General features: G+C 34.6%; 1 protein-coding gene across 2 annotated transcripts in view; it reads right to left on the bottom strand.

Annotated features, from left to right (window-relative positions):
* Positions 1-3,942: 3,942 nt before the first annotated feature.
* IL1RAPL1 (interleukin 1 receptor accessory protein like 1) overlaps positions 3,943-16,196 on the bottom strand; it is a 1,404,779-nt gene continuing 1,392,525 nt past the window's right edge. For both annotated transcript variants that reach the window (XM_003360251.6, XM_021080210.2), the window contains exons 10-11: positions 10,149-10,319; positions 3,943-9,723 (exon numbers count right to left, since the gene is read on the bottom strand). In XM_003360251.6, the coding sequence (XP_003360299.3) occupies positions 9,005-9,723; positions 10,149-10,319 (890 nt within the window). In that variant the 3' untranslated portion in view covers positions 3,943-9,004. The remainder of the gene's footprint in view (positions 9,724-10,148; positions 10,320-16,196) is intronic.

Here is a 16,196-nt window from a genome sequence, read left to right as displayed (position 1 = left end):
GAATACTTGACTATTAGCATATTTTTTTTCTTCTACAAAGGTACAATTACTTTTTTGAAGTCACATATTTCATGACAGAGTTGGACTCAGTTTTCTTGACCATTTTAGTTTCTTTCTTTTTGAGATATTCTCAAATAAAATGTCATTGTCCTTATCATTCAGCTTTTTTCAGGATTTCATTTTGAGTTCTGGTGAACAAACTAAGAGGAGTTATTAAAAAAAAAGAAATACCCAATTTATGGTGAAATTCATCCATTTCAAACATCAATTTTGTATTCCAAAGAGTGACAGTGGTTGTAATGACAGAAACAATAAATCCCACACCTGTATTTCTCAAAAAGGGGTCCTTGGGCCTCCACATTAGAGTCATTTGTGAAGCATGTTAAGTAAATAGATTCTGGGCCCCACTCCAGTACTATTGGTGTTTGATTTGAATTTCCATTTTTAATGAACTTTCCAGGAAATTGTTCTGAAGTCTAAAATTTGAGACCCATCTTTTTGACTCCAATAGTTTTCAATTCTGGTTTTCTTATAGAAGCATTTGGAGGGTTTATTAAACTAACTATCAAAAGGGGAAAATGCCAGACTAGTTTTCAGCTGAAATTTCTGGGACTTTAGGAGTTTTCAAACTTACCCAGGTGGTTCAAGGTATACCTAGGTCTTAGAATTGGAAGGATGCTATAGAAGAATTAGCTCATCTCACCAAGCCATTATGTCTCAGTATCAAGCATGCCAAAATCATAATTTCTATTCATACTTTATAATGATTAGCAATAAATTTTCCATTTTAATTAGGAAAAGCATGCTGAGACCATTGAAGAAAGGGTTTTCATTCAGAGCCCTATTTTCCTTTCAAGTTCATGGTGGTGTAAATAGTTCTTCATTGGCAAGGACAATAGAAGAACTGAGATATTCCATTGTTTAATTTAAACCAGCTATTGATTTTCATCATTTTATAGTTCTGTTCATCATTTATGCAGGCTTTTGACTTGTCCTTCTGCTCTCTGATTTTTAGGATGTTAGCCTTTTATTGGTTTTTATTTCCCAGAAAGAAGTTAGAAATTGGACTGCCTTAGCAGTTTTTCTATAATGCAGTCATTCACAAACCATCTTGATGACTTTTGCCATTTACCACCTCTAGACTATTATTTACCTATGTTTTTGTTTAAATCATTTAGTATATATTATTCTACCAGAAATAGTATCCATAAAGTCAAGTCTGATTACTGCTTAAGTTTTTTTTTTTTTAAATCCTAACATATTTTAAATCAAATACATAACCTCAAATAAAAACTTCCCTCTGTGTACCATGTGAAACCAATATATCATTGGGATAAAAATTCCTTCATTTGGATAAAAAATTGGATAAATTATTTGTCAAATTTAGATGTTCTCTATCCTTAAGAACTTTACCCCACCCTTCCCCCCACACACCAGTTTCATTGGGCATTAAACATTGATTGAAAATGCAAGGTTAATTAGGGAATTGATTTGAATTACTTTTATAGGCCATACATACATGTTAAAAAATTCCATAGTAATAAGTGAGTGGGTCACCACTTTTTTAATTCTCTGAATATTTGCCTCATTCTATGTTTCTATTTTTTAGTAAATGTAGATCTGATATCAATTAGGAATCTTCTAGAAATAAGATGTTCCATGAGTATCAGTCTTTTAATCCCCTGCTAATAATATAAGTGTAATTGAAAGTTCCTGAGAATTATGTGTGTGTATGTGAGGTGCATACAAAATCCCAAATGTTCTTCAACTATCAATTCCTTCCTAATATTTTTAATAATGGGTCAGGCCCTATGATTCACAATTTAAAAAACAATATGGAAATTATACACTGAGTCATAATCCATATTACATTTTGCTTTTCAGTAGAAGTTATTTTTCATAATGAAAAAACCTACTGAAGTAGAAATGATTCTATGAAATTTTAAGTATATTAATTACTTTGAAATTCAACTTAAAATAATCTTACAGTTGTAAAAAAAATTACTCTCCATTTTTCATAATGATTTACCTCTGCTTCATCTTTGATAAATATTTCTTAAAAGGCTGTCCTAAGATATGAATTTTGCCTAAACAGCCCATTTATTCTAAGAGGTTTATGGTTGTTCACATGTTATACTTGTGATGGAAAGATATACCACCATTACCCTCTCCCCAAATAACTTTATTTATCTTAACATAAAATGCAAAGTAAGGCCCAAAACATTTTCCTTTAGAAATAACTGTGCACTACAACTAGGTGCAAATAGAGTAAAAAAAAAAAGATGATTAATGATGTTGGTCACTTTAAAATATTACCTGAGGGAACTTTATTTTAAGGTCCTTACATGAATAGTACCTTAAAAAGAAAGGGATAAAATACCCAGGGAGCAAGAAGTAAAGAAAAGAAACAGCAAGGAGGATTCACATGTAATCATTCCTTTCATTTCTCTTCCTCAAAGAATATTATGACATGGATGAAGGAGAAGATGTAGAATTTAACTTTGAAAAGATTATTAACCTGATAATGACTTTTAAGAGCTTGAGTTTGTGATTCAAATCCAGTAGTGAAGAAAAAGAGAGGGATTATAATTGGACTTGATTTTTTAACAAGGTTTTACTTTTTGTTCAGCCAATGACCATTTCTTAAGTTCCTTTCGTCATAATCATAATAGGAATTAAGTCTACGAAATATAAGCTTATACAGACATAAACAGAGAAGGAAAGAAAAGTATAACAAGAGTTGTCAAATTAATGAAGGTACTTACATAGGTTCCAACAACACATTATTTAATTTATTTTCATCTATGATCAGGTAGAAACCAGAAGAAACATTTGTAGCTTAATAAATAATTTAATTTCTTGAATTTCTATGTAACATATAAATTTATTTTTACAGGATATATAGAGAGCATACTCATAGAGAGCAACAGACTTATGAAACGACTATAAAACACAAATTATAATTCAAGTTTAAAATTTCTCATTTTTACACTTGTATTTGTCTATTTTCCTATTGCTAGTCAAAGCAAAACCAAATATGTAATTGTTAAGTATTCTAAGAAAAAAAAAAGAGCGCCTCCATCACCTACACAAGTTACATTCTAGATTGTACAAAATCAAAGAGAGTAGGCAAAACTAAAGGGAAACACTATGTAAAATGCACTTTTTACTGACTGTAGAACATATCTGAGAGTATCTGAGTTTAAAATTTGACTTGAACACCAGCAGAGGAAAATGACTAAATTCACTTTCCTATTTGGGTTCCCTCAAACTCTGAAAATGTAAAAGTTTGTACAATTCAATAGCAGATTATATGAACATATCCCCACTACTTTGGTGGAAAGAACACACTAAGGAGTCTAGCTACCAGGAGCATATGTTGCAAGGAATATGGACAACCGTCCATGTATCCTAACATAGAGATGTCTTCATCCCAGTTGAGAATTAACTTAAAACACTCATATCTGATCTCCCCAAATTTAGTCTCTCATTGACTAGTAAGGATAGACCCAAATTACTTTGCCACATGTTCATGCACTATGTAGTATGTCATTTTACATTAAATCTTTTTTTTTTTTTTTTTTTTTTAATGACCAGCATGCCCTTTGAAACTTAAGGTTATCTGGACTATGAAGACTGAAATTTACACAACATCAATATTACAAGTAATAGTCTCAAGTTCATGTGCAGTTCTTCAGTTTCTACTCATTTAGTAGTAGAGGGAATACCTGTGATGACAGAGTGATTGCCTTTGTTTGTTGTTTGTTTGTTATAAAGAGATTACTTTTCAGGCTGTGGACCCTGGGGGATGTATCAATGAAGGGAATGAGTGGTAGAAAAACAACAGTGCCTTACTTCACTTGAATGAACAATTCAGAAACACGAGTTTGTCACTGAACTCAGAGACTATTTAGAGGATCATTTATTAAAGGCAGAAGGATATTTTTCTTTTTATGTATCTTATGTGTGTATAATGGAGAGATGTTTTATATTCTGAGCCTGGAAGGAAGAAATGATACTTGATGGAAGATTAGAGCTAAATTCCTTCTTTTTAGTCTGGGCATTTTCTATGCATGTGACTGAAGTCTAATGATGACAAAATACATAAGATTAGGATTAGGATGAAGTCATCATCATCATCCTTCTCTTTATTCAAATTTAGTCAGGTTTTAACAGCTCCTTGTGACAGTATCTTAATTACTAACACAGCACAAACTTTCATCTTGCTGCCAAATATGAGTAAAAAGTGAAACTTTAAATTACCACCACCTCAGTTATTTTGAGTTTATTCTCAAAATTTTTCATATTTCCCTAAAGTTATATCATAAAACCTGAAACTAGCAAAAGCACAGTTGCAGCAAACCAAGCATATAACAAATTCTAAATCTTGGCATAAGAAAACTGGGTCCCTTAGGAAAAACATGTCAAATGGTTGTTTCTTCTACTCCTATACTAAATTAATTCTTCTTAGTTTTGTTGTAGGAAACAGGATTAAATCAAATCATAAAAAAGTTCAATGAAATAAGGCATCATGCCAAATTGCATGATTTCACATTCCACCCCAACTATCTTTTGAGTAAATTAGAAAATGAGTAAACTCTCATAGTAATTAGTCAACTCTCATTTATTTGGGAATGAACTACTTGTCATCGGTCAAAGTTTTTCCTCTCTATAAACCAGGTCTCCCACAAAATTGGGTCGTGTTGGAAGAGGAATTGCTTCTGTTTGTTAAAAGAACAATAATCATCCTCTGAATGACAGCAAGGAATTGCAGCAATAACAGTGCCTGCGAGATATGTGGTTTATCTGAATGTCAGTTTCTGAGTATATGCTCTAAATCCAAACATCAATAGCTTCTTAGATGATAGATATTTTTGAGACTCAAATCCCAGAAAACACAGTTTTGCACACATTCACGATTCTCTCTGGAACTTCAAGGGCTTGTTATTTCCTTTAATCCTTTTCACAGACTCAAGGTGTCCTTGAACCCAAGTTTAAGGTCTTTTGTTAAGGATAATGCAAATTTGAGAGTTGTTACTTTCTTTGTTCAAAACAATAGGGTGGGAAGGGTAAGTGATAAGGCAAGGTACAGCTCAGCTTCCATTAACAAGCTGCTCCTTTGAGAGAACTCAGTTGCATCATTTCTTTGTAACAACCACATATATTGTTAAAATACCCCTTATTGAACAATAACAAAATGTGTCCTAGGTAGGATTGCTAACCCATTTAACAGTATTTCATCTCTTTTAATCAACTATGACAATAATGGGAATAATGTTCAAGCAAATTCATATCAGAAAGAGTAAGGGATTTTCTTCCTCTGTCTATGTATATTCTCTTATTTCCACTCAGTCATTTTACTTACACAATATCTATGGTCTCCTCTGAATTTCAATAAGCTTTCTTCTGGGACTAATGATATAAGCTTAAATTTAAAAAAGAAAAAAAATTAAGCGTAAGATAAAAAATGCTTCTTAGAAAAAGGAGAACTAGGGTATCATTCGAGAATCAGAAAATAATTTACAAATGTATGACTTAATGTTTTCCTAGAAATAATGTTCTTAATTTACATAGGTGGGATATGTCAAAGTTAATGACTATTCTAGGATAAACAAAACTTACTTGGAGTTTAGGGTTGGCTCTCAGTTAATATTTGTTCTTGTTATAAAATGCTAAATAATAACGAAATAAAGAAGAAAGTAGTATCAAGGTATTTAAGTCAAGAGTGTTCAAATACATATACTGAAGAAAGTAAGAAACACAAAATGGTTGACTGAATAACCAGAAGATTAACTATACGAATAGAGTAGGTTCAGGTCTCATTGTGTCTTGGATTTTTTTTATATAATTGATCTTAAATCAGCTGGATGCATGAGATACAAATTTTTCTCTGCCCATAGAAGACCTAAGGAATGGATTACAAATTAAATAATCAAAGATTTGAGCACCAATATAAAGAGTGGGACGCTCATAGGTAGCAAGTAGAAGTCACATTAAAGAACCAGGTGGCCTTACAATTCCATGACATGTCACTTGGAATCTAAGCAGCAAATGATGAAAAACAGGCATTAAATACCAAACCTTGCACAGGTCCAAGTCCAGAAGCCCATTATTTCCCTTAGCTTGGCTAACATATTCACACTTTCAACTGTGTTTTTTACCACTAGAATATTCTTATCTCCCACAGCTCCCGCTGGAAAAAAGAGAAGGATGAAACCTAAGCACTAGGGAAAATACATTTTTTTTCTCTCTTTATTGTGAATTCTAACATAACTTTTGTTAAACACAGAGCATGTGAACACATGGCAGTTTCCTTCATTTGTTCTCACATGGAGCTGATGGAGGAATACTTGGGAAGAATGTTTCTAAAGCCATAGATAGCCTCTTCTCCATTTTTTTCATTTTCTAAAAATATGACAAAACATTAGAGGAAAAAAAGTTTTTAAGTTGTGAGAATATCAAATATTACCCATCAATCCCTGAATCATGCTATTTATTCAAAGTGCTTAAATCTACACTAAAAATAGAACAAAAAATGTACTCCCAATGCAGCTAAATTAACACCTATGGATGCCTAAAATATGACTGTGGTCTGAATACTTCCTCTACATTTATTCAACACTTCCATCGTGCACTTAAAAAAATTAAAAAAAAAAAAACTAAAACAAAGATATAAACCAGGCCATTGCCATGATTACAGTTTTCTGAGCACTGGGGGAGTCTTGAATACAGTCCAATGAGGTTCACTGCCACCAGTCCCTGACAGGTGTCCATAGTACAAAGTTAAACAATGGCCTTCTTGGATTCTGAAAATAACCAATGTGCAAAGCTGACCTTAAAGTTTGTGTCCGTGTAGCTTCAGGTCTGGTTTGAGAAAATGTGACAGAGGTCCAGGGAGAGCATGGGAATAAAGAATAGATTGTAGAGAAGGACCCAGAGTTGTGAGGGAAATAAGCATTTTTTTTTCTTTTTTACCAAATAAAAGTCAATGCACATCCTAAAGCTCCTTTACCTTGTTACACAAATATGAAATGTTCATATTGTTACAAAATTCTTATAATCATCTCTCATACATTTGCAATTCAATTTTAACCTTCCCAATGAACTCTACTGAAATTTATATTTTTGTGTGCATAGTCAACTTACATCTTAGTATTGTGACCAAAACTGTAGAATTGTTTTCTCACTATATGGTGGTAGGAATAAACCAAACATACAATAGTCACTACACAAGCCCACAGACAATGGCTGGAACGGAAGTTCCTACAATGAATCACTAAAGTAATGCGTAAGTTCTATTATCAGTGTTTTCATCACATTGATTTTTTTAAAACTAAAAGCTACTTAGGTATTATTTCCCTTTAGCAATTCTGCCCTCTGCAAGTTCCTTTATGATTGATTTTGCATCATTTTCAACATGAATATGTATTAGCTGCTTATGTCATTGAATTCAAACATAAAGCTAAATGGTAGGGGATGAATTTCCTGGGAGCATCAGCTTACTGTTTCTGAAAGATAGAATTATACAATTAAAATAAAACTAATTCTTTATACAGTAAAATTAATTATTTTAAATACTTTCTCATCTAATTTAAAAACTATTTTGTGTAAATAATGTTTATTTTTAAAATACTGATTTCTGTTGGTATTCATATGTTTGACCTCCTGAGTTCTTATATAAACACTTTGATATTATTAAGTGCTGCTTATGTTCACAAACTGAAACCAAACACTTGATTCTGAATATAGCATTGAAAATTAAATACACTGAATTAACATTTAAATACAAGGGGACTCCATAATAAGTTTCACACATTTGTTCTGACTCTTTAGAAAATAACATTTTCTATAATACAAGGTGACAAAACATATTCGATGACACATCCTGTCCTTCCCTTTGGTTTGGAAGCCTTCAATATAAATTTCATTTTGACTTGTGTTAATTCACCCTTTTGAGTTAACTTGCCTGGCATTTGCACATAATCTCATTTGCAGAAAATTATAGAGGGAAAAGAGGAAGTAGAATATTAAACAAAAACAGCCACAAACACATTCATGCCTTTCCAGGAAGTGATCAAATATAGGGCTTGATTTTTTTGTTGTTTTTTCCTTTTTTTTTTTTTTTTTGTTTGTTTCTTTTGTTTTGTTGTGTGTGTTTATATATATATATATATATATTTATATAAGGGTACATCAACTCATTTAAAAAACAGAAACAGCACACTCTCCCCCATTTTCATGCCCTTGATCTTCTCTTCTTAGCACTCTGTAGTGGTCACTGTCAAGTGACTAGCACAATTTTGGGTCTGGAGTGTATTCTGACGAGCAGTGAAGTAAATGTTAAGACAGTTAGACCCACCCCCACCCTTTCTCAGAGTTTACACATCATGCCGCCATTAGAAGGGTAGAGGTGGGGAATGAGGCAGGACAAGGAAGAGATTCAGGGCTCTGATTGGCGGGGCCCTCCTATGAACAAGTGTTCTTCTCATCTTTTTTTTTTTTTTTCCCCAAATGGCAATGCTGGCATTCGTTGCACTGCTCTCTGAAGGCCCACATGGCCCTGCCGATCCTAGGCAGAACCCAAGAGAGGATCCGGTGCTCCTTGTCCCATCGGATAGATTTGTCCAAGCACCCCAAGGAAATGTTAAAAGCAAAAGAAAATCAAGGAAAGGAAATAAAAGCCCATTCTAAAACTAAACTAATGAAGCAAAAAAAGGATTTTCTATCTATACATAAGTCTCTTCTTTAAAAAAATGTAAATTTACAAATTCCAATGACATATAAAACAAAGTCAAAAAATGTAATGGTAGGAGACATGATAAAACAGGAGGACACTGATGCTACAAAGAAATTGCAAAAAACATATGTACAAGACCCTGTTTTTCCTCGTGTTCTAGAGATTGTAATGCATGTTTTTAACAGCAGCAGTCGAGGATTTAGTTCCAGGCACTGGACTGCAGACTCCACTCAAACTCCCAGGGACAGAGTGCCCCTTGCTTTTCTGTCACCAAATCACACTGGATATACTGGTCTCCCTTGGCAATAGCGGCAGGATGGCACTGTTTGTGTGGGCCTCATCTGGATTCTGCTCCCTGCTCGATTTTGTCTGTGGCCGCTGCCCGTTGATGAGTGTCATAGGGATGTTACAATAGGTATGCTGATTTCCTATGGAGGTAAGAGGCAGGGTGCCGGTTGGAGGTACGTCGTACTCATAGCTTCGGTAGTAGTGTTTCTGACGCATTTGTGAATGGTACGTGTTGTGAAAGGTGGAACGGAGATCTGGATGGGCAGTGGCTAGAGCGGTTGAGGTGGCGGCAGCCATAGAAATGGCCGAGACAGTCTGCAGCTCCCCGAAAGGCCCCTGCTCACTAACATCTAAAGCCTGCTCGTGCGTAATGGGTTCTATCCTCTTAAAAGGCATTTCATATTGCAAACGTTTCCAGAATTTAGAGTTCAACTTGTTGCATTTTGGTCCATGCCACTTAATAACGGTCAGGAGCTTGATCGTGTGCTTCAGGGCCTCCACCTCCTGGTAGTTCATAATTCCTCGTAGTTCACTGCATTCAATTAGGATCACTTTAATCTCTCCAGTTACAAGCATGTTTCGAAGTCTGGTCTCCAGCTCAAAGATGCTCCAGCCCCTTCTGACTACATAATTTGGGGTCATGACAATAATCAGCCGCTTGCTTTGATCTACACACCTTGCTACATCTTCAATGTATGCTACAAAAGAGAAAAGGGTTTATCAGAACAAGTAAATTGAACATTTGGTCCAGAGCCACAGTAGATTCTCTTTTACACATTAAATGAGAATTGCTGGTTGTTGGGTAAACCCTTGAGAAGATGAAAATAGCCAACGATCACTTTGAATAAAGTATGGGTTTTGCTTCTCTCAATGTTAGAAATGTCTTCCCAGGTACAATCTCTCATTTGGTTCCTTTAAATGTCAAGACTCATGACATGAGATGCTTTATAGAATAATGGAAGTAGCTTCCTCAGGGGTATGGAAACATTTTTCATTTGAACATATAATGACATTTCTTTCTTGAGAAACTGACATATGCAGAAGTTAAAATTCTGTCTAAAAATGATGATTACACAGACAGACACAAGAATATGCACACTCTCAAATGAAGACATTAACTTACTTCCAGTTGGAATTAAATCTCTATCTGGTATAAACAACTTATATCCATAATGCTTTTCAAGCATATCAGGTAGGATTTCAAGAGCAAAGCGTTCTTCTTCCCCAGTCTCTTGATTCCACTGGTCAGGATCCACTTTAGTGTATGATAAGTATGCATCATAATCTTTATTATCTGTCAAGAACATTACAGAGTAAAGTTGAAGTTGCTACTTTACAAAGAAAACAATAGGCTATGAGAACATTCACCTCATTTCACAAGTATCTCCAAATGTCTCACTTCTGGGAGGCCAAAGAAAGAAGTCTTCATTCATTTTCATTAAGAATTCAATAATCCCAAGTATTGTGGAACAAATTGGGGAGTATAAAGGAGTCACACTTTTTGTTGTTATTAAGACAGCAAGAGAAAAAATAATGAAAAGACCAGTGAAACGATAACTTCCAGCATTTTTGCTGCACATATCATAAACAATTTTGACTGTTTATAAAAGCCACATATTTGGATAGTATGCTCTTATTCTATATAATTGTACATTCACCTAATCCTTCCTTTGGTGATTTTACCCTATTGAAAAAAGGAGAGAAAACTGAAACTGGCTTGACTGTGGAGGAATAGTTTTTAGATTGTGTACGCTGTGTTGATTTTCTGTTGGGGAAGAAAACAAAACCAAATTTGAAATAATTAATTTTTCATTGGGAGCTGGTTCTTAGATTTTAGGACTGAAATTGTTAATATGCTGAATTGTTATAGAAAAACATTGCTTTTCTGATTTCCATTTATCTTGGATCTAAATTCTTGCCAAATTATTTTCATCATGTTAATGAGTTTGACTATAAAAATAAAAAATTACAATATAAATGAATGAAACTTAGTTCTAAAATATGATTTCTTTCTTCATTTTCCCCCCTTTTACATGAGAATGAGAAAAAGATGCAAGTTGAATTGAAACATTCTTAAATTTCAGAACAAAATAAATCTGCCATTTGGCATGGAAAATTAAAAACTTCTGGCATATAAAGAATCAAAGATAGAGGGGGCATTTCATGACTGGCTCTGGGTAGCTTTGGGATACTCCTTTTGATTTCAAGGACACTAAAGCTCACTTCTGAAGATTCATAGATGTGTATTCATTTTAGTAGTCTGATCATCTTGAGCCACCTAAAAGTCACTTTATAACTTGGGGAAAACTCATAAACTATTTACTTCACCTAAACTTAACACAGGCATAGGAGAAGCTACCAACTCCATGATAATATCCCTGGGGTCAGGGTTGGGGGGAAACCTTTAGCTGTGGAAGCTTTTTCTAAAAGCAGTTTTCATGTTAAAAAAAAAAAGTCATCATCCCAATCATGTCATATTTTGGTATTTGGTATTTTCTTCATTCTTCAACCAGCATATAATTATACATATTATAAATAAAATCAATTTTTATAATATTAATAATTATGTTTGTTATAGCATGCCCACACACATATGCCAGCAGTCTACAGTGGTAAACATTTTACTAATGTAAACACTTCAGCTGATTAATAAATCATAGAAATAGCACTTGATAAAGCAATAATACTAACTGATATTTAATTAAAATGTCCATTTATTAACTAATCACATGAGTATCTATGAGATAAAAATCTTCCTTTGCAATATGGGTCAGTAGCTCCCATCTAGTAGAGGATGCAGACAAGTCAATAGTCTATTTCCAGAGGATTATTGTGTTGCTAAGAGTAGTACAGGCATCATGGACCAAAGAGGTAGCTTTGTTTTTTTAAATGAAAGTTGATTTATGGTGTTGTGTCAACTTCTGCTGTATAGCATAGGAACCCAGTCATACATTAAAAAAATATATTTTAAGCCAGATTGCAAATTGTGGAATGATTTCATGCATATTCATATACTATTTTCTTTCTGGGAGGTTGTTCTCTTCCGATTTTTTACAAAGCACTATAAAGTATTGAAATTTGCCTAAATCTGGGATGTGTAATGACTATATCCTCATTCTTTGCCTTTTGTTTTCTGTAGGCTCAAAAGTATTTGAAAACTAGATCAATGTGAACACCAAAAAGAACAGAGTACTTATGACTCTGAAGAGATGTAAACAACTGGTCCACCAATATTAGTAAGTTCCAGCTGGATATTACCTTTGCTAACATGACACTGTTTCTGATTCCCCTGCCTTGTCCGTGATATCCTTCTTGCAATCCATAAATGCTGTCATTTTTCAAGATGTTTTCTGTGGACTGTTTCATTTGTCTCTCAACATACTTTCCCTTAAAAATCTCCTTTCTTGTCATGACGTCAACAACCACTTATACGCAGATGTCCCCCTAATTCAGATGTCCAAATCCTGTCTTCTTTCTTATGAACTTATAAATTGGACCCTTTAATTTGGATGTTCAGCACATACCTCACATTCAATATGTTCATGACACGTGTCCCATCTCAAGCTTTGTGCTTAACATTTTATTCCACTTAAATTTTAGTAATGTAACAATAATCTCATTTCCTTAGTTTCCAAACTTCAGATGCATGTTCCACTTACCACTTTTCTTTAGCAATAATCTCATAGCCATTCACGGGTAAAAATTCTTTGGATTCTATTTCCATTCTAGGTGCGACCCTACTCTCTTCTCAAGTGTTATAATTATATTTCATTGGGTCTTTAATCTCCATTTCCTTATTCTTCTGGACCATTCCACATAGAATCACAAAATTTATTTTTTCAAATCTCACCATTGATTAAGTTTATGGTTGCTTGAAAAATATTTATGGCTACTCATTGTTAAAAAAACCAACAGCTAACTCTGCAGTTTGTTTCCTGTGAATTAGAGTCTGATATCATTGAATTGAAGGTGATCTCTTTTCGCACATATCATATTATTGTGCTAACATCTTAATCTTCTTTCTTTGACTGCAAGATCCTTAACTCAGATGTGTGACTAGGGTTTAGCAGATACTCAACATATCTGTTGATTAAATGAATAAATGGCCTCTCATTTTGACATCATATGAGTTACATCTTATAGCCAATGTAGAGATTTTCTCAAGACTTGGGCCATTTCCTAGGAGAGATGGCTTTGGTAATACACACTTTAAGCTGCCTGGGGCTCCTCAAGGAATCACTAGGTACTATAATTTTTCAAAAAATTTTTATTGGAGTGTAGTTGACTTATAAAGTTTTGTTAGTTTGAGATATACAGCTAAGTAAATCAGTTATATATATACACAGAGCCATTCCTTTTCAGATTCTTTTCCCATATAGTTATTGCACAATATTGAGTAGATCTTGAACTGTATTTTCTCACTGTGACTCAATGGAAGACCTCAGAGTCCTTGCAGACTTCTCTGAAAAAGTGGTTTTTACACTTAAGCATGAAAGGCAACAATTTGCAGGGCTTGCTAAAATGCAGACTGCTAGGCTCCACCTCCAGAATTTTTAAACCAGAGGAGATAGAATAGGTCCTGAGAATTTGAATTTATAGCATACTCTCAGGTGTTGCTGTTGCTGTTCCAGCAACAACACTAGAGAAATTCTGCTCCAGGACAGGGTATAGGTACTCACAGGTCTCAAAGACATCAAAGAACTTAAGTGAGCTGCCAGGTAATTCATCAGAATACCACAAAACCTGCACACTGCAGCCTTGATACAGGGCAGGTCTTGATACAGGGCATGTACTCTAAATAAATTAGCTGAAAATCTACACTTTCAGCAGAAAAAGGGTAGATTCTTGCATATACTAATACATTTAGTAACCATGTTAAGCTTAAATGAACCTCAGGAGTAAATGGTATGGTCTCAGTCAATTTTCTATCTCTTTATGTCATCTGGATAAATTTATAACATTTAAGCTAATTATCTCCAAGACAAAAAAGGAGTTGATCACATGTAGGTTATTCTGGAAATAAATGTGACTGAAAAGCCCCTTGCAAGCATTTGCAGCAGCTTCCTCCCTCATATCAGTGGAACACTTGATTGCTATCTAATTTTTCTTTTTCCCCAGAGTCTCTATCAGTACAGAATTTGGCTAGGCATTTAATTACCTATAGAAACCAACTCATAATTTGAAAATTATCAGACTGCAAATACTGTTCCAGATATTATGCTAAATTCAGCAATATTTTCTTTTCTTTTTTTTGGCCACACCTGCAGCATGTGGAAGTTCTTGGAACCGGGATCGAACTGGAGCCAAAGCAGTAACCTGAACCACAGCAGTGACAAGATTGAATCTTTAACTGCTAGGCCACAAGGGAACTCCCAGCAATGTTTTCTGATTCAAAATCATATGCATTCTAAGGTTTCTTCTTTTTTCTCAGTTAACAGCTGAATCTCAATCTTGGGAAGTATCTCTTAGATTTTTTTTTTATATCTATAAGAACATATATTGACTACTCATGTGTATAGGCTTCATGTGACTGCAGAAGATGAAAAATTGAGATTTTTTTTAATAATCATAGAAAAACAAAAATCATAGTAAAAACAAAATTATAAGATTTTTAAAGGATAGGGCTATGATCTTTAATTTTTTTTTCCTTTTTCTTTTTCTTTTTTTCTTTTTTTTTTTTTTTCTTTTTTGGCCACCCTGTGGCATATGAAGTTCTTGAACCAAGGATCAGATCCAAGCTGCAGTTGTGACCCACACCGCAGCTGCAACAATGCCAGATCCTTAACCCACTGTGCCATTCCAGGGATTGAACCTGTGTTTGGCACTCCAGAAACACTGCTGGTCCATTGCAGTGGGAACTCCAAGATTGTGATCTTTTACATTCAACTTAAGTTTATAAACATCTTAAAACTAGTTAGCCATAACAGGGTAGTATGATAATATATTTCTTAATCTGTATTCTCTAATTTTTATTTTCTGTAATTTAAACCCTCAAATATATTTCTATTGACTGCAAGGATGGAAAGCAATTGATGTACATACCCTTTGTAAAAAGCTTCATAAACTCTAACAGAGTCATTGGTTACTCTTTCTGTGATTTTTAAGAGATTCTGACTGTAATGTCCCACAAAACAAGAAAAACATGAGTGAAATCATGAAGATGGCCAAATATGATATCTCTTGCATGTATCCTTCTTAGCCATAGTACAGACACAGTCCTGGTCACCCAAAGACCCATCCAATGTCCATGTGTAAGCCCTCCCAGGGACCTGGTGGGGGCCATACCCATCTCTCTATGTGGTGATAGGTCCAGCAAGTGAAGACCCAATTGGAGATCTTGAAGTGGATACTTGTCCAAGTGCTGTTCTACTGAACAAGGTACTTGAGGCATTCCTCTCCACCTATAGACCAGACAGGATCTATGCAAACCTTAGCTCCTGCTAACAAGCCTGCTAACCATGAACCTCACTGCAGACCTGGCAACAGCCTCAAAACTGGCTCTAGCACAGAATGATTATGATTCTGGAGATAATCCCATTGGCCTGGGGAACAGACAGGAGAAGAACTTCACCTGCTAAAATCAGTCTGTAAAGAGGAGAAGAGATTTTGGCTCCTTCATATGCATAGACACCAATGCACTTGTGGATACATGGGTCACAAAGAATAGAGCAAATATGACATAACCAAAGGAAACTGATAAAGCATTAGTAACCAAGCCCTAAGAAATGATGATCTGCAACTTGTCTGACAAAGAACTCATGTTAAAAAAAATCAATGAAATGGAAAAGAATACAGACAGACAATTTAACAAAGTCAGGAAAGCAATGTATAAAAAAATAATAAGTTTAATAAAGAAATATGAAATTCCCATCATGGTGCAGTGGTTAACGAATCTGACTAGGAACCATGAGGTTGCAGGTTCGATCCCTGCCCTTGCTCAGTGGGTTAACGATCCGGCGTTGCTATGAGCTGTGGTGTAGGTTGCAGATGCAGCTCAGATCCCGTGTTGCTGTGGCTCTGGTGTAGGCTGGCAGCTACAGCTCCAATTAGACTCCTAGCCTGGGAACCTCCATATTCTGCAGGAGCAGCCCAAGAAATGGCAAAAAGACAAAAACAAAAACAAAACAAAAACAAAAACAAAAACAAAAACAAACAAACAAAAAACAAATAA

The sequence above is a fragment of the Sus scrofa genome, chromosome X (assembly GCF_054392235.1).
Source record: "Sus scrofa isolate SSC_HxYL_T2T_F1_AM1 chromosome X, Sscrofa_HxYL_maternal_Yorkshire_Landrace_v2.0, whole genome shotgun sequence".
Classification (NCBI taxonomy): domain Eukaryota; kingdom Metazoa; phylum Chordata; class Mammalia; order Artiodactyla; family Suidae; genus Sus; species Sus scrofa.
Note: the sequence above shows the minus strand (reverse complement) of the source record. Positions and strands in the feature narration are given on the sequence as shown.